Source organism: Hemibagrus wyckioides, linkage group LG11, assembly GCF_019097595.1.
Source record: "Hemibagrus wyckioides isolate EC202008001 linkage group LG11, SWU_Hwy_1.0, whole genome shotgun sequence".
NCBI classification, from domain to species: Eukaryota; Metazoa; Chordata; class Actinopteri; order Siluriformes; family Bagridae; genus Hemibagrus; species Hemibagrus wyckioides.
The window spans coordinates 20,573,444-20,599,280 of NC_080720.1; the positions used below are offsets into that span (position 1 = coordinate 20,573,444).

At 36.5% G+C, this 25,837-nt stretch overlaps 2 protein-coding genes across 5 annotated transcripts in view; one reads left to right on the plus strand and one right to left on the minus strand.

Annotated features, from left to right (window-relative positions):
- The window catches only part of anks1ab (ankyrin repeat and sterile alpha motif domain containing 1Ab), a 28,285-nt gene extending 17,892 nt beyond the window's left edge, over positions 1 to 10,393 (minus strand). For all 4 annotated transcript variants that reach the window (XM_058403972.1, XM_058403974.1, XM_058403973.1 and 1 more), the window contains exons 1-2: positions 9,939 to 10,393; positions 4,027 to 4,090 (exon numbers count right to left, since the gene is read on the minus strand). In XM_058403972.1, the coding sequence (XP_058259955.1) occupies positions 4,027 to 4,090; positions 9,939 to 10,223 (349 nt within the window). In that variant the 5' untranslated portion in view covers positions 10,224 to 10,393. The remainder of the gene's footprint in view (positions 1 to 4,026; positions 4,091 to 9,938) is intronic.
- Positions 10,394 to 12,538: 2,145 nt separating this feature from the next.
- On the plus strand, positions 12,539 to 25,787 carry ilrun (inflammation and lipid regulator with UBA-like and NBR1-like domains). Its single transcript, XM_058403424.1, has 5 exons — positions 12,539 to 12,818; positions 13,791 to 13,945; positions 17,256 to 17,453; positions 20,335 to 20,639; positions 23,627 to 25,787. Exons 1-5 carry the CDS (start codon positions 12,661 to 12,663, stop codon positions 23,660 to 23,662), a joined length of 852 nt encoding a protein of 283 aa, XP_058259407.1. The 5' UTR covers positions 12,539 to 12,660; the 3' UTR covers positions 23,663 to 25,787.
- Positions 25,788 to 25,837: the final 50 nt, after the last annotated feature.

Genomic DNA, 25,837 nt, shown 5'->3' on the forward strand with positions numbered 1-25,837 from the left:
AAACACCAAAGCCAATGCACTGTTCCAAACCCATGAGGGAAATCTGGAGTCTCAGCCAATAATGCCTTCAAGCCACATCACAGCACCCATCAGATAGGAGATCAATAACAACATCATGCAACACAAAGAACCTATACTTCCAGAATACTCCCAGGAAAAAGTCCTTGTACCACAGTGTATGAGAAAGCAATTAATTTTGTTTGTACACATTTCTATTTGTTATTTCATCCTGATATTAAGAGAAGGATTAACCTAATCAAGATTAAATCCTGCTGGCCTTAAATAGTGAATAGTGACATAATTATTCTCCAAGACTGATCCCAATCTAGGACCCATCTACACTTACCTTGTGGAGTCCTGGAACCACTGTCAGTGTGATAAAATCCCTGAAAAAAAGATCTATCTGAATCACAAGGTCATACCATAGTTACAGTTGTCATTGACAGTCAGATTTCAGTCAACTGATTTCTCAGTTCTAAATGACATCTTCTAAACAACGTAGAACAATAGTTTTTTAGACATTAGACCTTTTATATGGTTACCATGCACAATCTAATGGCCAAGTGGACAGACTCAACAGTAGATTCCTGAGATGTTACTGCTCCTAGAACCAACAGAGTATGCCCAGAACTCAATCACTCACTCTTATACAGGATTTACACCTACTCAGGTACCAACCAACAAGTCATCTGTCAATGACTGCTTTAATCATGGTATGACATAATTCAGACAGATTTATGATTAAAAAAAATATTCTTATATTCTTAAATAATTTAATTCTTAAATTATTCTTATTTGTGTCCAGGGTTTTCATGGCATGAACCGCCTCTTACCCTGAGAAATACTGAATATGATAAAATACTGAATAAGAAGACGAGAACAGACCTGAGTGATGACCCTCCCTAAGGGACATAGTAAAGCAAAGGTCTATGATAATAAGCAACACAGACAGCACCTGACTGGTCTAGCTCCCAAACAGGTATCTCAAGTACCTTCCATTGAAAACACTATTTACAAAATTTATTGATCAAACATTTCACATTTTCTGTTAAATCCAGCCTTCACCCTATGTGCGCTGGGATAGGCTCCAGCAGACCCCCGTGACCCTAGGAATCCTACACTGTAAAAAAAAATCCTAATTTTACAGAAAATAACTCTAATTTTTTTTACAATAGTTTCCCGTTATTTAAAATTATATTTAAAAACCAGTAAAATGACCAATATTATCTTTAAATTAACAAATTGTCTGCAATTATTCAATTCTAAAAAGAAATTTAGTTAACTTTTGTCATTACACCAACGCATGTTTTTTTAAAGTTTTAAAACTTAAAGTTTTTTTAAAAATATATGTAGGCCAAAATGTTTGACGTCCATTTGACATCAAATCAATGTCATGTTTTATTGTTTAATGTCATTGACATCAGTAATTCAGCTGTTTAGCACTTTTTCTTATAAGGCATTTGGCATCTGAAGCTGGTTTTGTAATGTCAAAAGAGCAATGTTAATTTTAGTGGCTTAGTGGTTAGCACTGTTGCCTCACAGCAAGAAGGTCCTGGGTTTGAATCCTGGGTTCAACATGTATGTTAGGTTGGTTGGTAATTCTAAATTGGAATACTCACCTAGAAGTAAGTGGGTGGTTGTCTGTCTATATGTGTGACCCTGTGATGGACTGGCAGGGTGCAATAGGCTCTAGCAGACCCCTGAGACCCTAGTTAGGAATAAAGCTGGTATAGAAAATGGATCTGTTTGGACTAAGTGTTCAAAAGGGCCTGATAAAAAATATTTCTTACTATAATTACTTTTGTGTCATTATTTTGGTGTTCAAAATAAGACCTCAATATGTTGACGTCAATTTGATTTGCTTTTTTGACTTGTTTTTTGACATAATTTTTTGGCGTCAATTTGATGTCATATAATAATAAAGGAAACATCTGTAAAATATTTAATGCTGTCATTTTATTGACAGTAGTGGTTCATAATAGTAAAGGAAAAATCCTTAAAATTACAGTGTTTTTCTGCAAAATATTTAAGAAAAATGTATGTAAAATGATTGTTTTTGCACTTTATTTGAATGAACGTATTTTACTTTAATTTTACGGTTTTTGTTTGGCAGCCGCTGCTGCCAGTGATTTGACCATTTTTTTACGAGATTTTTTTTTACAGTGTAGGAATAAGCGGGTATAGACAATGAATGAATGAATGAATGTTAAATCCACTTATCTTCTCAGGCCAGAGTCAGATCCTTGGAGGTTAGACCAGCCATACATCATCTGAAGCCTTCCATACAGCAAGGTTTGTGCCTATGGTATTTCATGGACTGGGCAGGGTATGGTCCAGATGAATGGTCATGGGTTCTATCAGAGAGCATTTTGGTTTCCTCATTGAACAGAGACTTTCATAATGAACATCTGGACAACTCTATCTAGTGTCAGACCCTGTCTCAGCTTTGGGAATAGCCTGAAAGAGAGGGGGCAAGGGCACTGAGAATTATTCAGAACATTGTTTGTGTTGTGTATTGGATTGTGGAAATTGAACCTGTTTGTTGTATGAATACTAGTACACCAGCACACAGATCCTCATTCCTCAATCTTCATCTGAGCCTCTGTTCTTAAACACACACATACAAGGATATGCTACCATAATGCTTCCCAAAAATGCAACCAAAAGAGCCCTTATTTATCATATATTTCTGAAGCATTTATTTTTGTAGTATTCTGTAGACAACATGAAAGACATATCCCTGTGTTACACGCCAATATGCATACACAATAGGGCAATAATGGAGCAATAAGAAGTCTTCTACTTCCACAAAAACATTGAATGAGGCCATAACATCACAAACAAACAATACCTGCCAAATAATAATAATCATACTCCTACATTCTCTTCGCCATGAATGTACAACAGGAACAGTATCACTCCAGAAAAAGCATGTCAAAAATATACAATTTTTCCCATTTATAGGCATCGCATTGGGACATAGACAAAGTGAGGAAAAGGGAAGCTTAAGGCCTAATTACCAAGGGCCACAGGCATGATGAGTACTGCTGTGGAATTAGGCCACTCCATATTAAATCAGGCCAAGCCTGTCATTTTATGTCACTGGGTGTATGTATCAAAATATCAAGTTTAAAAATGCTGGGCAAAGTGACACCCAAAGTAATTTGGACTGAATAAACATACGGCAGCCATGAAAATGATGAACAGAAATGTCTTGCAACTGTTACTATTTGAGTCTGTAAGTACCTGAACAGCATTTATTATACCTGAAACATGTAAAAGTTTGTGACATTATTGGTGTTCCAAACCAATTGTGAGTTTGTTACAAATAAATCAGTTAAAAATACTAAAAGCACCCCTCCAGTTGGTATTGCCCAAGTATTGTCTCGAAGCACAGAGCTTGATTAGTGACATTTGACTGGGAGAGCACAGGTGGCTTTGATGCTGAAGAGAAGTCTGCTCCTCAGCAGACTATTTTGCATCACTAGTCAGAGAGAGAGAGCACAATAATAAAACACGCACTCAGAAAGAGGTAGGATAATATGGTATAATCTAGCTAACAACATTCCACATATGCTGTATCTTGTAGCAGTTACAGTGTGCATTCATTTGTAGTGTTGTTATGCCTTGTGTAATCTGTTTTAATTTGATCATGAATGCTTCTTAATGATAGATAGATAGATAGATAGATAGATAGATAGATAGATAGATAGATAGATAGATAGATAGATAGATAGATAGATAGATAGATAGATAGATAGATAAGAAAGAAATTATGTAATTACACTGCAGATGTAACGAAGTTAAGTCTTTCAATTAATTTATTTTTAAAATTGTAATTAAAAAAATATCACAAAGCATATCCATTCAATCTTCAACCCTCCCAATGTTCAAACCAAATTTATGCCCATGGTTTGTTGCCATGCAATGGAATTAAACAGCAGCAGTGTACTTCAGGTTTGTACTTGAGGAACTCTGAAGAGGAGACAGAGGCACTGTCCTTGTCCCTCTGTGGTGTAGCTTTACCTGCTGGTTGGTGCTCCTTGGAGAGTTCAATGTCGCTGTCAATTAATGTCATGATCTTCTCAATCTGGTGGAGGATAATGACAGGGACATAGTGATTGACATCTTTAAAATTGTATCTTTTCACAGACAGCAAAACATTTAAACTTTATAGCAGTACAGCATTTTTCCCATTCAAGCTCATTACAACTAATGGATTTGGATTGTGGTCATCTTTTACACCAACCACTAGAGAAAAATAAAATGAAAAGAGCCTCATTTATTAACAGCAAACAACTTATGAACAAAAATATTAATTCATCTATACTCATAGAAACTCAAGAACAAGACCAGCATATAATTTTCAGAATGCAGCCTATACATCTTGTACTTTTCAGTCAGTTTTAAGTTATGGCAGTATAAGTGCCTACATGGGATAGGCTCATCATCCACTATGACCCTGGTCAGGATAATGTGTTAATAAATGAAAGAATGAATAATTGTCTGAATGAATGACCTAAAGAGTAGATTTCCATCCAAAATTGGAAATGTTTCTTACCACCAAGAGTGCTTAGTTGATGTTTTTCTTTGAGGACCACTCGATTTCAATGGGTAGGTATTTAACTAGAGAAATAAAATCTATAAAAGCCTTAAAAATAATGTGCCAAAACTGCCAAAACTCAGCTCTGTGCTACTGGCATCAGAAAGGCCCTGGATTCTTTTAGAATTCACACAGCAATGCCAAAATGGAAGATACCCTGAAGCTATACAGCCCTTCACATTTTCCACTCCAATTTAACCTACTTGCATTCTATATTGGATCGCCCACCCCATGGCCATCTATCATCACAGTTTCTATAGATATACCTGGCCAACCTCAGGACAGCTCCTGCTGCAGATGTAAAATTTAGATAAACCAATTTTAGTGCAGAGTCTTTTTTTTTATTTATACAAGATATGTTTTGTTCCAAAATGAACAGGAATTATTCAATTAAACTATTATTATTCATATGCTTTAAGGAAGTGATTAGGTACATGTTCTCTTCCTCGAAATCTGGTGGTAAAGAGTGAGGTTCTACAGTGGATACAGAATAAAGTAAACACAAAGCTGAAATTCCTGTACGGATCAGTACTTTCTATTTGTAAACAAAAAGGAAAGCTTGATAATTAGCTAATGGACTGTATTAGTATCTGACTCCTGCTTTGAAATTGCTTACGTTTCTTATCAGTTAGTATTAACATCATAAACTCCCTTTTCATTTAATGGTTGCAAATATCATGACACCAATGACATTTGATTAAAAGTTGAATATGAGAAGAGGGATCAGACCACCCTTTTTTTTGATGAGCAAAAATATTATATTATAATTATATTATATTATATTATATTATATTATATTATATTATATTATATTATATTATATTATATTATTAATAGTGTTAATGATGTCTACATAAATATCATTTATTATTTGATTGCATATTCCTTGCTTGCAATAACTGCATCTAGCTGGTGACCCAGTGACATCACCAAACTGTTGCATTCTTCTATTGTGATGCTCATACTGTGCAGCTACTTTCAGTTTGTTTTGGGGAGTTTCTCCCATTAGCCTTCTCTACAGGAGGTGAAACACATGCTCAGTTGGGTTAATAGCTGACAACTGAACTGACCATTCTAAACTTCTACTTTTTTCCTCTGTTGAAATCCTTTGTTTTGTTTTGGCAGTGTCTTTTGGTTTATTGTCTTGTCTTGCTGCAAGATGAAGTTCCTCCCAGTTATAATGAATGCAGTCCAAGTCTTACTGATGATGAGTGGTTTGCATTTACATTTCTGCTCTCAAAGTCTTCTTTGAACAGTGGATTGTGTGAAATCTTTATCCCTGCCCCTTGGAGATGTTTGGTGATGTCACAAATTGTTGTTTTCGGGTTTTTCTTCACAGTTCTTAAAATGTTGTTTACCTTGGCCAGCCTGTACGATGTCCGGTTGTTAGTACACAAGTGCTTTCTTTGTTTTTCACGACATTCCAAATTGGTGTATTGGCTATGCCCAATGCTTCTGTGGCTCTGACCATTTCCCTTCTTTTCTCAGCTTCACAGTGGCTTGCTCTCTGTTCTTCATGATGGTTTATCCTTTTTAGCAACAAATGCAGTCAACAGAGCTAATGCCCAGGGCTCAAACCAAGAGTAGACATTCAGAGCTATTAATTGTTTAAACAATCAGTCTAACAGGGCATACCTGCATAACAGCAAACACCTGTCACAAAAATTGTTCCAAAATTCTAGACAGCTGAAATTCTGATATATCATCTCATATTCATATTTTGATCTCAAATCCAAATAAGTATAGCAAAACCAAAAGACTTGCCAACAGTTATTCCAAGAGTTTCATAGGGGACTGTATAGGTGTCTTCCATGAAAATGTAGAAGATGAATTATAACTAGCAGGTATTTAATTAATACGTTTTACATAAATTAATTCACCATAGTTGAACTGAGCACTTGTGATTGCTACAACTAACAAAACAAGTACCATTAGTCCATTATTTCTTAATGTTTTGAGGGATATTTGTCTCCCTAATGATATAACCTAATAATCAAATATAATATAATATAATTTTCCAATACTTCTGTATAGAATAAAGTAAGGATGATTATAACGGAATTCATTTAGTATTTTTCTAACTCTTGAAATGTGATACACACGTAAAAAGTTATATTCCAACAACCAACCATTCAATCACACCAGTACTGCATTTCTGCACTGGAATAGGCAAAATGATTCACCTTCTCCTAACTTGCTCACATTCTATTCTTTTCATGCACATAGGTGGCTGGAATTATCCAAACGCAACCTTGGCCATAAATCACAGGCAAACAGCATCAAAATGCTACACTGGTGGGCAGAACAAGCCAGCTGTTGAACTGTTTTTACAGACAAAGCAGCCAAAGACCATAATGGGTACCACTAGACATTCCATCATATGTGGGCAAAGAAGCATCAAAACTAAATTGAGTAGAAAAGAAGTGTGAGACAAATTGAGGTCCATTTTCCATAATACTGATGTAAAGACAAGAAATGAAGAAAAACAACATGAGCCCAGAGAGCATACTTCTTTTGTGTAAATTGTATGGGACAGTAGAATCTGAAGATTTTTATCCATAATTAAAAGCATAATTCTAGCCCTTCACAAGGCATGTAGCCTCACCAAATGACTTCAGGAACATGAAAATAAGTTTCTTTGCTTTAGTATATGGTACCAGCCTATGATGTGGGATGAGGTGGCAAGGGGTGTTTGCAGTAAGACTGTGCAACCATCCAGTTTTGCAGCAACTTTGCAATGCAATCATTTCTACATGGTGCAACATTTCTGCAAAAAGGATGCAGCATGTTATAGAATGCCTGCATTGGTGAATTTATGTTGTTATGAAAGCCAGTGGAGATAAAACACACCACTGGATAATTGTGTATTGTGTATATGCACAATATTTATTTAATTAAGAAATAATGATTAAAATAAGTATTTTTAAAATGGAAATATATAAATAAATATAATATGAACAAATTGAATTGCAATCCTTGAAATGTAACCCTTTACCTTGTATTAAATTACAGGGTTGATATTTCTGGCCTTTGTGATGATAAGTGTGGGGCCATGTTGTGTAGATGTTCTGAAGTTTACATGCATTTAAATACATGAAACTTCAGATAAGGCTTTGAAATACTTTATGAAACTTTAAAGATGTATAAACTCTGTTTTTTTTTCTTATTTCCTACATGCATGCATAAACAATGACCCTCATTAAGAAAACTGTGAACAATAAACAATAACTCTCATGATGGATAAAACTGTGAACACTTAACTAACACCTAACTTGTCCTCACTCCCACCCCTACCAAAAAAAAAAACTCTTACACCTCTACGCTCTGCAATTTGCTTCTCTAGTGCTCAGTAGCAGTATGTCCTCTGCTTGTTATATCGATTTGCTTGTGTTTCTGCATTTGTAAGTCATTTTGGATAAAAGCTTTTGCTAAATAAATGAATGTAATGCAAACGGAAAACTGTACTTCATTAAATACTCGAATATATAATTTGTCCTCCATTACGGTAATGGTATACATAATCTAATATTTTCATTACATTTAGTCATTTCATACCACTACCAAATGAAGAATGAATAACAGTGATAACATAAAGGTAACAGGCTTGATGAAAACTGGTCCTTTTTATCTTTTTACACGGCATAAAACATTATACATGTACAGACATTATGAAAACCTATACATTATTTACTGTACATGTATAAATAATTACTCTTAAGTAAAATATTGTTGATTTACAGCAAGCATTTTAAATTTTGATGATTTGTACATATCTTGAATTATTTTTGTTATGCCAAATCCCAGAAGGATGGTGATAAAGAATGTGGAGAGGCAGCGAAACATTAGTTACTGAAGCTATAGCCCTAAGCCTCAAAGTTCCAAGGCTTTGGAAAAACTGAAATTATTTCTGCAGAGCCAGCAATAAGGAGCGTCACACAAGGTCCATGATAACGAGTGAAGATGTGAGAGCCAGCAGTTTTAAGAAAATGTAAAGAGGAGGGGTAATAAAGATTTAATGTTGGGCTGGCCTATATGCCAGAGAGGTAACAAGATTACGGGCTCTGAAGACTAACCGCAATCTCAAGTAATGGATTGATGGCATAGAATGTTGGACTCTACTTACTGAAACATTGTCAGAGCTGAAAGTTTTTCGAGACCAATTTAATGTACACTATATCCTGTATTCTTTATAGTTTTTCCATGTTTTACTCATTACAGCACTATGCACACAAAACTCTTCATTTATATGACATTCAGTCAGAATTCAGTATTCAATCATAATTAATTTCAGGCAAAAACCCTAATTATTTCTCACCCCCCCCTCTCCATGTACTTTCCTTCTTGTATGCCTCTCTTGCTAATTAAAGATGCACTCCTCTGATCCATTTGATGCATAAATTAAAAATGCAGCCACATGTGCTAGGAATGTTAGACTGCTTGCTCAAATAAGAAAGATATTTTTTAAAATGTCTCTTCATTAAAAATTCACACATCAGTTACTTGTTAGTACATACTCAAACTTGTGCAGGTACTGCACACCATTTATTGTCTATATGCATACATGAAGCTAGTGTGCACCATCATAGATTGCAAACCGTTTATGGCCCACGTTTTACATTTATATTGAAACAGAAATCAATTTATGTCCATCTTCCTCCCAGGAACATATATATTTAAACCTGCTGGGTAAACAGTACTAAAATTCTGAAGCAAAACAGGACATCCTTGAGAACCGGACACTCCACCCCTGGTCAGCCAAACAAAACATGAAGCTTTTACTTACCATTGTTTTGTTACTCTGGTCATACCTCATTTTCAATTATTTGATTAAGAGTGAGCTCAGAGCCCCTCTTGATATGCCGAAGCATCACCTTCATATTATACTTCTAATTTACATAAATAATATTGTGTAAGTATTACATAAATCATATATTATTCTCATACATATTTATCAACAGGTCCACATTTCATTATCATTCACATTTCTGGGAATTGCTGATAAAGCACATTGTAGCACTGGCTCTTTCCATGACTCAAACCCATCAGGAAAGCAAAGAAAATGGAGAGGAGGGAAGGGAAAGAGAATGCACTGAGCGTGGGTTGACCCTTTGGAAGATGCCTGAGAAAATGTGGAATGACAGCTTAGACCCAATTAGCCTGGTGCACCACAGACTGTGTGGAGGATCATGAGGGAACAATGGACTCAGCCTGGCACTTGTACTGCTTTGCTTTCCATCCCTCCTCTAGACTTCAATTCTTCGGTGTCAAGTTCTTTTCACACCTACTTCTCTTGTTAACCCTAGCTTTTATTACCACTCCACCCCAACATGCTTACCTCTTCCCAATCAGCAGTAAGTGAGGACAGTCGATCTAGGTGTGTCCTCTCCATCGTGCACTTGATCAGCGATTTGGTCCTTTCACTCAGAGTCACATCCTCTTCATGGGAAATCAGTAAGTCTGAATCTGACTTGGAGAGGCTGCGAGAAAGCTTCACATGCCCACATGGCCGCCTTCTGGCCTGGGTCGAAGACTCAGGTGAGTGACTGGCTACATCTTCAGCTTGGTCCAGAGCGGTGACTGGAACACAGTTCAGATCAGTGTCCAGAGGTAGAGTGGACATCCCTGGAAAGAGTTCTGTGGATAATTAAATAGATGAACCAGTATTATCTCACAAGTCATAGAGAATATTAAGCCTTGTTTCCCCTTTGCTGTATTCGTGCAATTGTTGCTATAAATGTTTTTGAAATGGGCTTGAAATGGGGAGCATGAGGTTGCCTTGTCTGCCTCTGTTCACACGGTCCACCCACAGTTTCTGTGCTATTGCCCTCCCCGTGGTGAGAAGCTCCAAAAAGGTTTTATAAACAGTCATTTCCTTCCTTTCTCTCTCTCTCTCTTGTTTGCCTTTTGCCAGTTTCTATGCCCACCTCCCCTTTTGTTTTAACCAAAGACTATGTTCTCATAAACATCAGAAAATCAAACATTTATTTAACCATTCAAACAAAATATGCAGCATATTACATGCAATTTCTCAGAAACAATATTAAAGCCAAAGCAGATAGTTAGTTGCATGTGTACTCAAATTATAGATTAAAATTGTTGTATAATCTGTATTTGTTTCATGTTGGCATCTATTCAGATAAATATAAGAGAGAGAGAGAGAGAGAGAGAGAGAGAGAGAGAGACAGAGACAGAGACAGAGAATGGGGGACAGGCTGGTGCTTAAAGAAACAAGGAAACAGAAGTAAACACAGAGATCAAATCTTGTTTGCTCTACCTTGGTATACACATGGTGGATTTGGTAGATAAAGCTGTGATAAAACTGCCTTGTCTCCTGTTATTGAGAGTAGACTTTACCAGTCACCAGAAATTCTGGTAATCACATGTCCTTGTCTTATTCCTACTGACAGGCTGTATAATCAGGTTATCGAGGCACTGTGAGCCAGTGCCCAAACACTGAATGTGTAAGATAGATAGATAGATAGATAGATACTTTATTCATCCCAAAGGGAAATTCACATGTGTAAACATCAATGATTTTAACTTGAGAGTGAGTGCCTCTATACCCTGTTAATCAATGGTTTATGCTTTTATAGATGTCAGATGTAAACTAGGTTATAATGCAATAGATACAGCTAACAATGCTAAGGAAAGACCTATCAAATTTCTATCCACAGCCATTTCTGTGGTGTGTTTCACCACATCTGACAGATACTTCATACATATATGGTACTTTTCTTATAGACAAGAAGATCTATATATGTTCAGTATGTCCAAACACAGTTTATTTTGGTTTCCACAAGGCATGAAAGAAAGACTGTAGGTACAGGGTTGTCCACTCTGTGCACACACACACACACACACACACAGTCTCTAAAACTAGATTAAAACACACACAATTTATGTAGCACCATGGTCCTGGAGGAGCATTGTTTCATTTCACTGTTTTGTGCCAGCTATATACAGTTGAAATGACAATACAATTCTTGACTCTAAACACACACACACACACACACCACTTTCCTTGCAGTAAGCCTTTCCTTGCTGATTCACCAAAGAAATGATGGCTGCAATTGGGAAATTCAGACATGCAGACATTAGTACATGTGGTAAGCTAAAACATGTCTAAGGATACAGAGGATGCAAATAAAACACCCAGTGTTTTAGGAACTGTTGCTCATGCAGCATTTCAGGGCAGTGTAACACACTCAGAGGAAAGCATGCTATCTACCATCTTCCACTGGCATGAGGTATTGAATGATTTCATTCATTGAAAATGGAAAGCTATGGCTCATATTCGGGTAATGCTTTTTTTTTGTGAATTGACTATGTCATATCGAGAAACCAGTATTTCATATCAAATTGAAGTGTGTATTATTACACCCCTGTTGACTAGTCATGTAAGTTTTTCTCATTGTCTATGGATTTTGCAACACATTCACAATTCATATGCAATACCTTCACAATTCCTTCACACTTCAAATTCCCAACACTTGACACTTTTTACTGCTGCTGCAGCTGCAACACAAGTTTATTACAAGGAAAACAGAAAGAAGCAAGATTGTTGAAAGCACCAACGTGGTTTATAGGCAGCAGTGGGGAACACAAGAGTCCCACAGTAGAATGACTCATAATCGTGGATTCACAAAAATATCATTAAAAGGGAAATATGCGGTACCCATTTTCTTGTGGGCTTTATGTCATTATTTGTTTAGAGTAAATTCACAATAATTAAACGGTTCATGCACTTGGTAATATCTCTATAAGTCAATTAAGGTTCAGAGGTGAAACATGGATTCATGCATGGATTCTATGGCATCTTTCAGATGTCTCCATAATGGAGGGGCGAGAAGAATGTGTGTGTGTGTGCGTGCGTGCGCCCACTCAGAAACATGCGCTTGAATAGCAACAGCTGACGTTGTGCGTGGTGACGTCATCAATCTTCCTGAGCCATGCGTACTGAGGGCTCGCCGTCGACTCTCGGTGGTTGTTGTTATGATTGAAGCAGGCCTCGGACTAAATTAAAAAGTTCTCCCGCCGCTGCCCCGGGACACCTGCTCATGGAGGGCATGGACGTCGATCTGGACCAGGAGCTCATGCAAAAGTTTAGTTGCATGGGCACCACGGATAAAGATGTGCTGATCTCTGAGTTCCAGAGGCTGCTGGGCTTTCAGCTGAACCCGGCCGGCTGCGCCTTCTTCCTGGACATGACCAACTGGTGAGTCCGAGGAGGCACATGGGCCTAACTCACTCCTGCTTATTTTTACAGCACTGCTTTATGATATTATTCATTTTCATCCCGTGGACAAAATCCACTGTTATATATAAAACTAGATCAAAACGTGTGTCTAAACGTGCAAGTAAACCTTGTTTTGTTTTGGTTTTTGTTTTGCCATCAGAAGTGGCTAAGCTAACTTTACTTCAAAAGTACTACTAGACTAGCAAGTATCGCTGTAGCCAAGTTAAAATAGAAAATGTAGAGGCGAAATGTGAATACATGTGAAATGTAAAATTCACGCAGAATGTAAACAAACCGTGCTTTAAAAGGCGATGACTACGGTGAAGCCTCATGTGTTGTTATTCTCACTATGCGAGCAAAACATTAGCCAGATGCCTCATATTTGCTAACTCGGCTAACATTAGCTTTCCAACATAACTTGGCTAGCTCGTTAGCATGACAGCTAGGTCGCATAGTCACGATTTAACACTCAGTCAGTGTTTTGTTGTGTGACATAATCTGCGAGTTTGTCACGTGAAATATAACTGGCTTAAAAACCCACACGATTACAGTTTTGATGTTTCTGAACAGAAATGTTCTAGTTCTCAGTAAGTGACATCTTTAAGTCGCTCACTGATAACTAGCTTGCTAACTGGAGCTAAGTTTGATAACTCCTGTGGTGGGTCAAAGGGTTTGCACCAAGTTACATAACGCACCGTGCTCTTACTCATAATACTCCAGATTGTATATTTTTAATTTCGCAATAATCACAGCTTGTTTTCGGCTATTCTATTTGAGTTTCTTGTTATGTACCAGCTGTAATACATTATAACGCCACCATAATAGCAACTGGATGTTGTACAATTCCTCTTTGCCGGACACTCCATGTAACCTGTATATCTGTGGACAGGGATTGTTTAGAATGGATTTTGAATTCCCTCGTTAATAGGACCATGTTCTCTTTCTTAACAGGAATCTTCAAGCAGCCATTGGAGCATATTATGACTTTGAGAGTCCGAATATCAACACACCATCAATGTCTTTTGTAGAAGATGTGACGATCGGCGAGGGCGAGTCCGTGCCCCCTGACACACAGTTCACTAAGACGTGGCGGATACAGAACACAGGTATGTGTAAGCTTTCTTTGTAAATACTATCGGGGGGAAAAAAAAGACAGGCTCACATGACCTGAGGTACTGGTAAAGTAACCTATTAGTCCTTTTACCATGTCTGAATCAAAGTAAAAATCAATACTTTTGGTTTGGTTTAGTTTCATACTGCCCATAATTAAACAAACCAAAAGGTCATACTAGTAAAGCTTTTATTTATTTATTTATTTATTTATTTATTTATTTATTTATTTATTTATTTATTTATTTATTTATGTATGTATGTCAGGTAAATAATTTGTTTAATTCATCTTTGTTTGTTAGTCCAGCTATTCAGAAGGTATCACATTTCCATAGCTTTGTGCTATGGCCCTGTTTGCACCTTGCCGGTCAGACAAAGGTATACAGTACAAAATACACTGCATATATGGTTCACTTCCTGCGCCTGGGTCAATACAGATCAAATGATTATCGTATTCGGTTCATATTCCTTTTGATTGAGTTTCTTCTGATTGTGGATGATTTGACGAGTGTATTTTTTTTAAATAATAAGTAGAGACTACCCACCAGTTGCAATTAAAGGACCTATGCCATGTATTTATTTATTTTTTATTAATGTTCGTTAATTCACATGAACTACTACTTCTAACCCTCAATGTGTATGTATACACCAGAATGCTTGAATTGGTTTGGACTGTACATCATAATGTGTGTGAAGTAGAGTTTTCCGCTGTCTTTCTGTCTGTTTTGCTTCTTTCTGCAGTATACTAGTTATTTCTAACTGTAAATATAGCAAAATGCAACGTTTGCTTTTTTTGTGTGTGTAAACTAAATCCATAATGAAAATGTTCAATAAATGTGAGTTTAAAATGTTTTAATTTTAAAATGCTAAATTGAAATGATTTTAAATTTATACTATGTAATTTGTATTTAACAAATAGACTATTTTATTCACAGACATTGTTTTGCCTTTTTCAACCCAGTGTGGCACCAGTGTATTAGAGTGCAATCAGGTTTCTTCAATCCTTGTAGCAAATTAGCTATATGCAAATGAAAACATGGGGAAAAAAAACAATCCCTAGGGTCAGGTAATCCACATGAAAATATCTTTGGAGTAACAGTAAGGTCCAGTGTAGTCTATGCAAACGTGTCTTGATCTATGGGAGCACCTGAAAAGGAGACATGCTAACTGAATGCCTTTGGTACGTTAGTATTATCAGGTGAGTTGACCAGTGTTAATGTCTGTAAAACACTTAACTTAACCATACTATCAAAGGCATACCTCTGCCATGTTCACAGTAGTCCCCATTAATTGTATGTGTGTTGCTGTTTTAGAGTTAATGGCAGGGAGTGGTGAATAAATATGACACTTAGTTATGAAAATATATTGACACAAATTTTTTAATCGGCAAAATTGTTGTTTCCTAGAAAGAAAGTAGGCCTCTTGTTTTAGAATGTACTACAATACTGATGCTGTTGGGGGCACTGGCCAAGCTAATTTTGTTGTTTCTATTCAGACTAGTTGTGAAAGTGAAATTGACAGTCATTTGTCTCATATTGGATAATGTATCATGGAAGAGTCTTGCTGGTACAAAGTATTAAAATATGTTTGTGTTTAGTTCAGTTCTTGTTTAGAGTAAGATATGAGAATGTGTCTGTATGGATTATTAGTTTAATACAGTGTAGATACAGCGAGAGAGGGAGATAAACACAACCCATTTAAATCTGAAAATTACATTTTTTTTTCTTATGTCGTTGAAGTTCCTTAGTTGTAATTGTAAATATATTTTTGTTGGAACAGGTAATTAATCATTAAATTTAGATATTAAACAATTACGTGCTTTCCTGTAGCTGTAAAGTGCATGAAAACAAGTCAGCACTAGGTCATATGATGTAGAGTTCGAATGAGACTGCAGTATGTACGGAGATGCAGCACAGTCTGTCAGCTTCTTTCAGTTTGGAAGTTAGCAATCAATCTCATTTAAGCATTAATAGGAAAGGAGTATATTTTACCAGCTCTGTCTGGTACTTTTCTCCCTTTGTTTTATGTTTATGTTGCTCCTACCTTGCTTTCTTTCTCTCCTCCCGCTCCCATGATCTGTGCCAACTTAGAAGCGTGGCATGTTCTTAAGCGGATTAAGGAATAAATGATGTTTTTATTGGGATGAAATCTTTGGGCACAATATACATGTGCTTAGCGCCAAGCTGTGGGTAGTTTTCAAAAACAAAAAAAGAGTAGAGAGTTGAAAGAAAACGTACGGTTTGCTGTTAATAGGTTCAATAGACGTGTTTAGAGGTATAGGATGTGTATAGGTTTACCATTTTAAGCTGTTTCTTTGTATGCTATCGGATATGTTTTTTCCTTTATTTTTATTTATTTTTAATAAATCTTTGGAATAAATTAGGTCTTGAGCGTTTCTTATTCTTGTTAAGTTTTGGAATTGGTTAATGTTCATCAGAATATTTGAATAACAAATGAATTGATTGTTGCGATCTAAAATTATTTCTTTACTCAGTAACCAACAAAATAAAGCTGCTCAAGGTGATGTCCTTCTGCCAACTTTCTGATTGGTTCATTTTAGTTTATGTTTAATTTTTATTTTATTTCATTTTTAATTTATTTAATAAGATTATTTAACCAGGACTAGGTGACTGCAGCATTTTGTGATACAACTTCTAAAGCTTGCCGTTAGTTACTAAAACCCAACCTCAACCCCACCTCATTATTATATGGCAAATATTAATAATGATATAGTTATTATATTATATTCGTCATGTTGTTTGTTCATTTTGAGTTAATAGTCTTTGGGAAGAGCTGGAAGTAGCATAATTAGAATTTTGTAGTCAACTTAGTAGGCAGCCAGTATACTGTCAGGATCCGCCTGGGACAGTGTGCTCTGATGGTAGGGATGTGTGCAGCTGCATTTTAAACTAGCTGAGGCTACATTAAAGAAGGATTTTTCTCAATGCTGTTCAGAATACCTCCCACAAAATTAACACAGCACCAAGTGGAGAATCTATTCTGTTTCACATGTGCTACAACAAAGTCAATCTTTGCCCCCTCATTCGTACAGTTAATCCTTCAATCCTTTGACATTCAGTGATGTACATCCTTATTATTTCTCCACTACAGGTGCATTTAGCATTCTTGCCTTGTCCACTGAAGTGGCAACACCGTTCTGTTTCAGCTGCTTAGTGTGCATTTTATATTTGCACTGCAGCATCCCCATTCTATTCTAGCAAAACATTTATCAAATGATACTAGTCCAAATGTCCACTTGGCCATGGAGTACAATTTTCATATTAAAACATGTCTTATATTCTGTAGGATCAGAGTCATGGCCTCCAGGTGTCTGTCTGAAGTACATTGGTGGAGACCAGTTTGGGCACGTGAATATGGTGATGGTGAGGTCTCTGGAGCCACAAGAAATCTCAGATGTCAGTGTCCAGATGCACAGTCCAGCCAATCCAGGCATGTACCAGGGCCAGTGGAGAATGTGCACAGCGACTGGACTCTTCTACGGAGGTGAGGCACAGCACACCTAAGTCAGTCCTTATAGTGTATTTTACTTAGACGCACTCAACATAATGCCATTTTCTCTGTTGTTAAAGCAGTTTGCAAAATAAATAAGTATTAAAATATACCATGGCTGTCAGGTTTAGTTTTTTATATATTAAATAAATACTCTGAGGGTATTTTTAAGCAGTTTCTGTTTGAATGATGTCCCTTAAACTAAACTCATTCCCGATAATTTTACAATTTTGGTTTTTGGTATAAAAAATTACAGAAATCCTTTAAAAATATTTTTTGGTTAAGAAGCATTTTTAAACTTAGTCATTCAAAGCAATAAAAATGTATATGGAATAATATATCTCACAGTTTGCACATCTCTAAACAGTTAATGTAGAATTAATTTATATTAATAAATAATTAATAAATTATGCATTGTCATATAACAAATATATAATATATTAAGAAAAATGTATATAAACATATTTGTGTAAAAAAAAAAAAAGACACTACAAACAATAATATTTTACTAGTATTTAGAGTACATATAATTATAAACATTTAGAAGAAGAAAAAAAATATATATATATCACAAATATTAAGTTAGTATCAGCAAAGATTCTGCAGTTAACCAAATGAAACAAAATGCACTAGAAAAATGGAGATGTGGCACACGTAAGTGCAACGGGTTAAAGTTTTGGGTTTTAACTTGTGTCCACAAGCTTGAGGAACAAACTACTTACCAAGACCTTACAAATGATGTTTGGCATTTGACTATCACAAAACACAAAGATTAAAGATTAGATTTTTTAAAGTGCATTTGAAGGTACCTGTGTTTTACCTGTTTCACACAGTTTGATGTCAGGATTTGTCACTTCTGAACAGTACATAGTTTATGAATTTAGGAGTTTTTGAAAGGGAAGTCACCTAAAAATGTTTGCCAGTCCAGTACCAATTTAGGTATAAAACAGCTTTCAGGAGTAAATACACTGAGGTTCCAGTTTAATTTAGGGCTGTAACTAACGATTATTTTCAAAATCGAGTAATTGGGCGATTATTGTTTTGAATTAATCGATGAATCGGATAAAAAACACATTTTTAAATACCTTTTTATTTTTATTTCAAATTCAAATTTACACATTGGGTGTTACAATTATGAACATAAAACTAAAACTTTACACTACCTCAATGTTTTTTCCAGCTTTTAAGCAGAAAACTTTTGACCTTTTAAAACTTATACCACAAACTGTTTGTGTTTCTTAAAGAGGCAGAACTACTAGACTACCGAGTTATGATTCATTCAGTCTTCCAGAAATTCTGCATTGCATTATTTTTAATTATTATAAATATTGTTTGTTTATTTTGATCAGACCGTTAATTTGACGGTACTTAACGGTCTTGCACTACAAAATCATCTTTATTGTGAATGAGGAGTAACGCAGCGCTCTTACACAATAAACACCGGACACTGTAAGCATGCAGATTAAGCATTCACCCAGAAGGCATGTTTTCGTCTCCAAATGTAAGACGCAGTGTTTAGGAATGGGTTAAAAAGCGCAGTACAGAATGTCAAGTTCTCAGGATGTGCCATTAAATTGCCATGACAACCTGCTACTGTAAACGAAGCTTGCAACACTTGCCCCACCTCTGGGGCCTTCTGATTGATCCAATGTACTGTGAGTGACATTGATAAGTTGCACTACTTGGAAAAGTTGAAATCATTTTAACATGAGACACGCGAGGGGCTGCAAAAGATGCGAGCGCAGCGGTCAAACACATTCGTATATCACATTCATTGAAAAATAATGGAAAAGGAATTAGGAATAAAACGCGTTCTGTATGAATGACCAACACATTAAGCACACAAATATGGCACATGACAAATCTGCATTAAACTTCTTGTACTGAAGTTTCGCCTTCATCTGTGATTCCCGCAGGCTTCTGTTTTATGTGCTCGTTCATCATTGTCGTGTTTCCGTGCCACTGAAGCTCCGCTTCAAAGTTTGCAAGTTACAACATTTCGCTCTGAGATGCTCCCATGTCTTGGAGGACTTGGGTCGCACACTTTTATTTGACATGCTTCCAATGTGCGTCTGTAACAACGCTATGATTGAATGCATGGTGACGTCCGCCGGCCGACTAATCGATAATGTCATTTGTTGACGACAATTTTCATTATCGATTATTATCAATTTAATTGATTCGTTGTTTCAGCCCAAGTTTAATCGCTATATACTCCTCCTTTGCAAATATTCTACCCAGTTACATGTCGCATGACTCCAGGATGTTGCAAATATCTGACAGGCTAGCGTTTCTAGCATCAGTTATTTTCATTTGAGCCAGTGATCAGTGATTCTGTGGACAAAAATAGCTTGTATTGTACAGAAAGAGCCTTATGCCTTCGTAGAATAGTATAGCCTTATTCTGTGGGCACAGGACCACTGAGGAGTGAACAAAGTTGCCTGGTCAGTTGAATCCCGGTTCCTTTTGCATCTTGCTAATGGACAGATCAGAATTTCACTCAGAAAATGAGTATCCTGAGTATCCTGCTGTCCAGTGTAACCAGTACAGGCCAGCGACCACTTGAATATCCAAACGGCATCATGTATTTCAGCATTTTTGTTGGTCTAGTCCCTTTATGTCTACAGTTTATCCACAGTTGAATGGACACTTCTAGCTTGGGAAAGGCTTTACATGCAGGATTTTTTTTACTGTTTCAGTGGTGCATGCAATTCTGCAGCCTTCCAATTTGTAGAACCTGTAGCACAATGTTGATACAGCGAAAAGGAGGAGGAGCAGAACACTACAATGCAGCTGTTACTAATAAACTGCCAATTTAGTGTATTTCTGTCCAGCAATAGGAATGACTCCTTGTGTTTTCTGAATTGTTCTGTAGATGTGATCTGGGTGATCCTGAGCGTAGAGGTTGGTGGTTTGCTTGGGGTCACACAACAGCTGTCCTCCTTCGAGACCGAGTTCAACACTCAGCCGCACCGCAACGTTGAGGGAGACTTCAACCCCTTTGCCTCACCACAGAAGAACAAGCAAGACGCCAATGAAGATAACCTAAAAGACACCAGAGGCCCCTGGGTGGCCCCTCTGGACTCCATACAGCAAGATCAAAATGGACTGTCTCACAATTCTGTAAATATTACGCCAAATGGTCTACAAAACAACTTATCAGTAGTGACTTACAGCCAGGTAAGTACATTGTTGCGGGAGGGGGTTCTTCCTATCACACAAACTCAAAACCATATTTTTATTTTAAATATGTTTCTCTGTTCATGTAAATAATTAACAACAAATTTGGTTTTGACAGATCTTGAATTGAAGGCATTGAATAACCTTATCTAAATCTAAGGCTGTGATAAATGTATAGGCCTTATTGAACATCTGCACCATACCAGAGAGCAACATCTCTTTTGCTCTCATATGCGGCTAACTGGAACCAGCACAGTTATTTTTTCAAATGTACTTTCTTAAACCCCTCCAGAAAAGGTAGTTTTGTAAAATTCAAAGCTTCTTCCACGTCTTTCCATGATCAGTAAACGGGGTGTGTGTTGTATTCATACATGGTTTGGGTGATTCATAGAAACTTGCGCCACTAGACCATTGGACCACGACATTTTGTTGTTGAATGAAACGGTGACTCCATGTTACTGAGCATGGCAGCAAATGGAAACACCAAACAACAGTTGAATTATATATATTATATAGGTGCATTCTCCCATGTCATGGGTATACAATAAGGGATTCTTCAGTTTTCTGGAAGGGCAGTTCTGCAGAAATTCTCTGGCAAACTGTCATTGTTTGATCAAATATTCAGTAAGCAGAGCTTAACATTTCAAACAACAAGGTATATTTGATTAAAAATTAGTATGCATTAATTCTTGAGCACACATTTTATTTTCTTCCTATTTCAAGTTAAATATATGAATATGTCCCTGATATATAGTGTTGTGTGTATGAATATAAACAAATGAGGGTGAAGTGGGGATCATGGTGTGATCCCACAGAAGAGTGACTGTAGAACAAATTGCTGAAATATTTAATGCGAGAGGTGTGTGTGTATAGTTGTTTATTTATGGTGTTTAGCAAAACTTCACAGGTCCTTAAAAGTATGAGAAAAGAGCATTAGGATTACTAATACGTTTAGCTTGTTCGCACCGTCGCATTCTGTCAAACTAGTCTTTGCTGGTAATGAAAATATCACAAGCTGCCACGCTTAATATTTCGTGTTATGGAGGACAAGATAGTGTTGTTCAAGAGAAACCTTTTTTCGCACCGTCATTCTGGGGATTAAGCAGCTCTGAGTAATTTTCATTCCAAACATGTTACTGAATGACACACCCTAACGCACAATGATACACCTTAAGTGACTGCATAACCAACTCTTTTCTGAACTGCCGTTTAAAGTAAAAGGAGGTGCCAGTGTAGCAAGCGATTTTAACGAAAGATTTTTTTTTCCCTAAAGATGTGCTTTGTATGTTGTATTTCTGTGAATGCTGATACACTCTTTGTTGTATTACTTCACAAAACGTCTCTCAAAGTTGAGCTGCACCAATGTATATTATAACCTTATAACAGTAGATGCTATGTAATTGATCGAAAATAACTGGGGATGCAGTGTCCTGTCAAGTTTTTTTTTTCAGTCCCATCACACCCGATTGAATTACTTTTCTTATTGCAAAATGCACTGAAGCAAAGGTGCTTATCAAACCCTGCAGTTTCTAATCGTTCTGTGTACAAATATTTCTGGCAAGCAGCCAGGCATTTGCAGATATGGAGCTGTTACTATGTGTGTGTGAGTCCATAAAGCTATTATTTTTCCTGCAGTTTTACTGCCTTGTGGTTAACTGTCTTTTTCCTCTCAAAGAGACAAATTTAAAAAACAAATATGGCCACATGCAAAAACAAACTGGGAGAAATCCAATACAACTCAATATAAGATCTATTTAAACTCTTGGCTGCATTATTTAGGTCTGTGAAGTTGCATTATTTAGGTCTGTGCGAGCTGTAGCTCATCTTTAACTGTATTGCTTATTGTTCAATCAAGGCCCACTCTCTTCCTCCCTTACATCCTTTTCAAAGCAGAAACAGGGCAACCTACAGAATCAAATCATGGCTCATGATATAGGATTGTGAGAGATTTTTTTTATACAAAATTATGGCTAGAATATCTGCTACTCTCTTTCTTCTTGAACAATAGGCAGCAGCAGTAAAGGTTGTATCATACAGAGTGTGACAAATTCACAGCAGATCCATTGCATAGATTTACATTCACATTTACATTCCTGGAATTTGGCAGATGCTGTTATCCAGAGCGATTTACAAGAGTGCTTTGAAGTCTCTATCAATGAATACATTAACACTGGTTCAATAGGTCACAGACTTAAGATACCATCAGCCTAAAAACTGTTGGAAGTTGTTGTTTTTTTTCCCCTTTTAAATACAACAATACATAAAACAAACATGGGAAAATAAGTGCTTCAGGATGACTATCCGATGGGTAGTTATCATAAACAGCCGTGTGTATATTTACGTGCACTCTAGTTTCTATTGTCAATGGCTTGACCGTCGACTGAAATGCAAGTTTAGTCACATTCTCGTCTAAAAATGACTCAGAAGCAGGTCATGTGTTGTGCTGGCAGTACCAGAAACTTGGTACCCAGAAATTCATTCTGTGTCTATAAATTAATTCTGGTGAATTGGGAAAAATGTCTTATCCCAATTGGCAAGGAATACGTTCATAAAAATGTTTATTATAACCAGTATAAAAATGTTATTTAATATGGTATACATTAGTATACACTATATATTTTCTTTTGGCTATTAATTTTCCTATATAAACATGTTTGATTTTCACACAAATGCTGAGGCAGCCTAGGCAGAATTTGATTTTGTCACATCAGTTGTATTGATATTGCTATGATTTTCTATATCGTTCTTAATAAATAAATGTCTTAAATTTTTGAAATGGGTGTTTTATCATCTCCTGTCAGTGTTGTTGGAATATGTCCCGTATCATAGCTTTAGTGTATCTCCTCATACCTAATGGGCATTTTACATGCCACAGAAATATTTGGCCATTCTCCTGACAGACTGGATTCAACTGATTATTAAACCAGAATATATTTGTGCATACTTTGCCTAACATGCTTGTTTGTTTTTTTTTTTTCCCTCCACAGGGCTGTCATGGGCCCTACCCTTTTGGACAGTCTTAAGAGACAAGAATCATCACCACCTGGCAGCTCAGTGGAGCCGTCACTCTGGAATCCCCCTTTTCTGCGGGGTTACGCAGGGGAGCAACAGATTTCTTATAAAGACTTGACAACCCTACTCTCCCCTTGCATTACAACACAACCTAAGAAATGGACAAGGCTGTTTGGATCTAAATCAATATTCAGCCATCTTCAACACGCATGTGTGAATGCTAAATTAAAATGAGTGCTAGAAATCCTCAAAGTCAAATACACAGATTTTTGTTTTTATTGTCACGTTGCTGCAATAGTCAGGTGAGCTGGTGTGTGTGTGTGTGTGAGAGAGGGAGAGAGAGAGAGAGAGAGAGAGAGAGAATGTGTGAGACAGGTAGAGTGTGTGCTTGTAAGCTTGTGTGTGGACCATGCACAAAAGAGATGAAAAAAGCCATTGAAAAATACCTTTTGCTTGTCAAGAAGTTTTTATAATTTACTTTGTGAGCCGTATGATTTTACTAAAAAAAAATCATCATTTTTAAAAAAAAAAATATTGATTCGTTCTAAACTGCTAGACATTTGTCTGTTTTTTTCAGAGTTATTATCGGAGATCTCACCAGTTCATCTAAAAGTTTAAAACAGCTTTTAGGATCACTTGCACAAACTTAATAGTAGTGCTTGTTAAAGGCCAGGAGATGGAACTGTTGAACCTCTGAATATATAAAAACACAGCTGTGTAAAACTGTAAAGCTTAATAGGCCCCTCAATTCCTCTGTGCAAATTTCACAAACGAAGATTTTTACAGATCCCAAATGCATCGTTATTATATTGTTGGGCCCTGTGATCTTTTCATTGTGGTCACATGTGATGTTCATTTTCCTTCGAAGGCCGAGAGCTTTTGCGGTTGTGTGGTGGTTCAAATCCTAGCAGCTCACCATTATGGCATAAATGTTTAGCTCCAGCATTAATTTCTTGAAAACATTTTTAAGCAAGGGTCTTCAGAAGCACATTGTTATTGATTATTTAGGTATTTTCAGTTCCACAGACTTTTACAAATTAAATTTATCAAACTCTCTGCACACTTTTTTTTTTCTTCTTCTTCTTCTTCTTTCATATCTGGCATTTCTTTATTAAACCCTAATGTATAAAATGCAAACAAATTAATATTTACAGGGAAATAATTCTTAGCCTAAACCATGTTTACACAAGTCTATGAAAGAACATGATGTATTCAGTATGTCAGTGTATGCATTACACACATATTTATATAATTTAAAATGAAATTTAAACTTTGTAAGAATCAGTAAATCTGATTATTTCAGTTTTCATTGGCTGAAACCAGTGTGTAGTATCCCAGTATAAGTCACCATGTAAAACAAGCCATCAGAAAACAAATGCAAGGTGGATGATGCTTTGTGTCCACATTCACTGTCATGTTGTGATAAATAGATCATTGGAATTTCATTTGATGATGATGATCAGCTACACTAAGAAACGTTTGGCAAAATGGCTCTCCTTGCTATGCATCTGGTGATTGATGAAGGGAAGGTCACTGACATGTAAGCTTAGACTTTGTTTTCTGTATTGTATATGTTTTTAGTTCAAATCACTGATTATCTATGCAGTGTTTGAAGGGATTATCTGTTTTTTTGGTTGGTTGTTTGTTTGTTTCTCCAAGTAAACACAATATGTTGGAAATCATCAATGCCATAGAGCTAGCTGAGGTCGTCTTTGATTGCCATAGAGATTAGACAGGGAAAATTCCTTCAGCTTTCTTGATTGCGAATGTTGTGTACTGCCTCAAGGACAGTCTCATGGTCTGAAGAGTCAAGTCTTCCTTGGAGTTGTTTTGTTGAATGTCCTCATCCCAACTGCACAGATATAATTATTTCTCATTGACTGTTGCTGTCCAGCTTAATGTGTGCGAGAGGCTATATTTGAGTGACAAGTAGCTCTGTTGTGCATTCTTTTAAAATTTCTTTTTGTTTGCTGTTGAGTTTTCTGCACGGTGGCATGGTGAATGGATGAGCAGAGTGTTTGCATAGAGACCTGTGGTAGCACATTTAACAAGAAGAGAAAAATACAGAAATGAAACCTTTTTTTCCTGTATGTGTAAATGAACATTTCTATAATTAAATGAATACTTAAGAATTAACACTTTATTGCCAGCATTTATTGCCAGTCTAGTCGGTCATAAAAAATCCT

Coding starts and splice junctions, on each gene's coding strand:
- ilrun (XM_058403424.1), top strand. CDS start 12,661: ATGGAGGGCATGGACGTCGATCTGGACCAGGAGCTCATGCAAAAGTTT. Junction 12,819..13,790: donor TTCCTGGACATGACCAACTG/GTGAGTCCGAGG, acceptor CTTTCTTAACAG/GAATCTTCAAGCAGCCATTG. Junction 20,640..23,626: donor CAGTAGTGACTTACAGCCAG/GTAAGTACATTG, acceptor TTCCCTCCACAG/GGCTGTCATGGGCCCTACCC.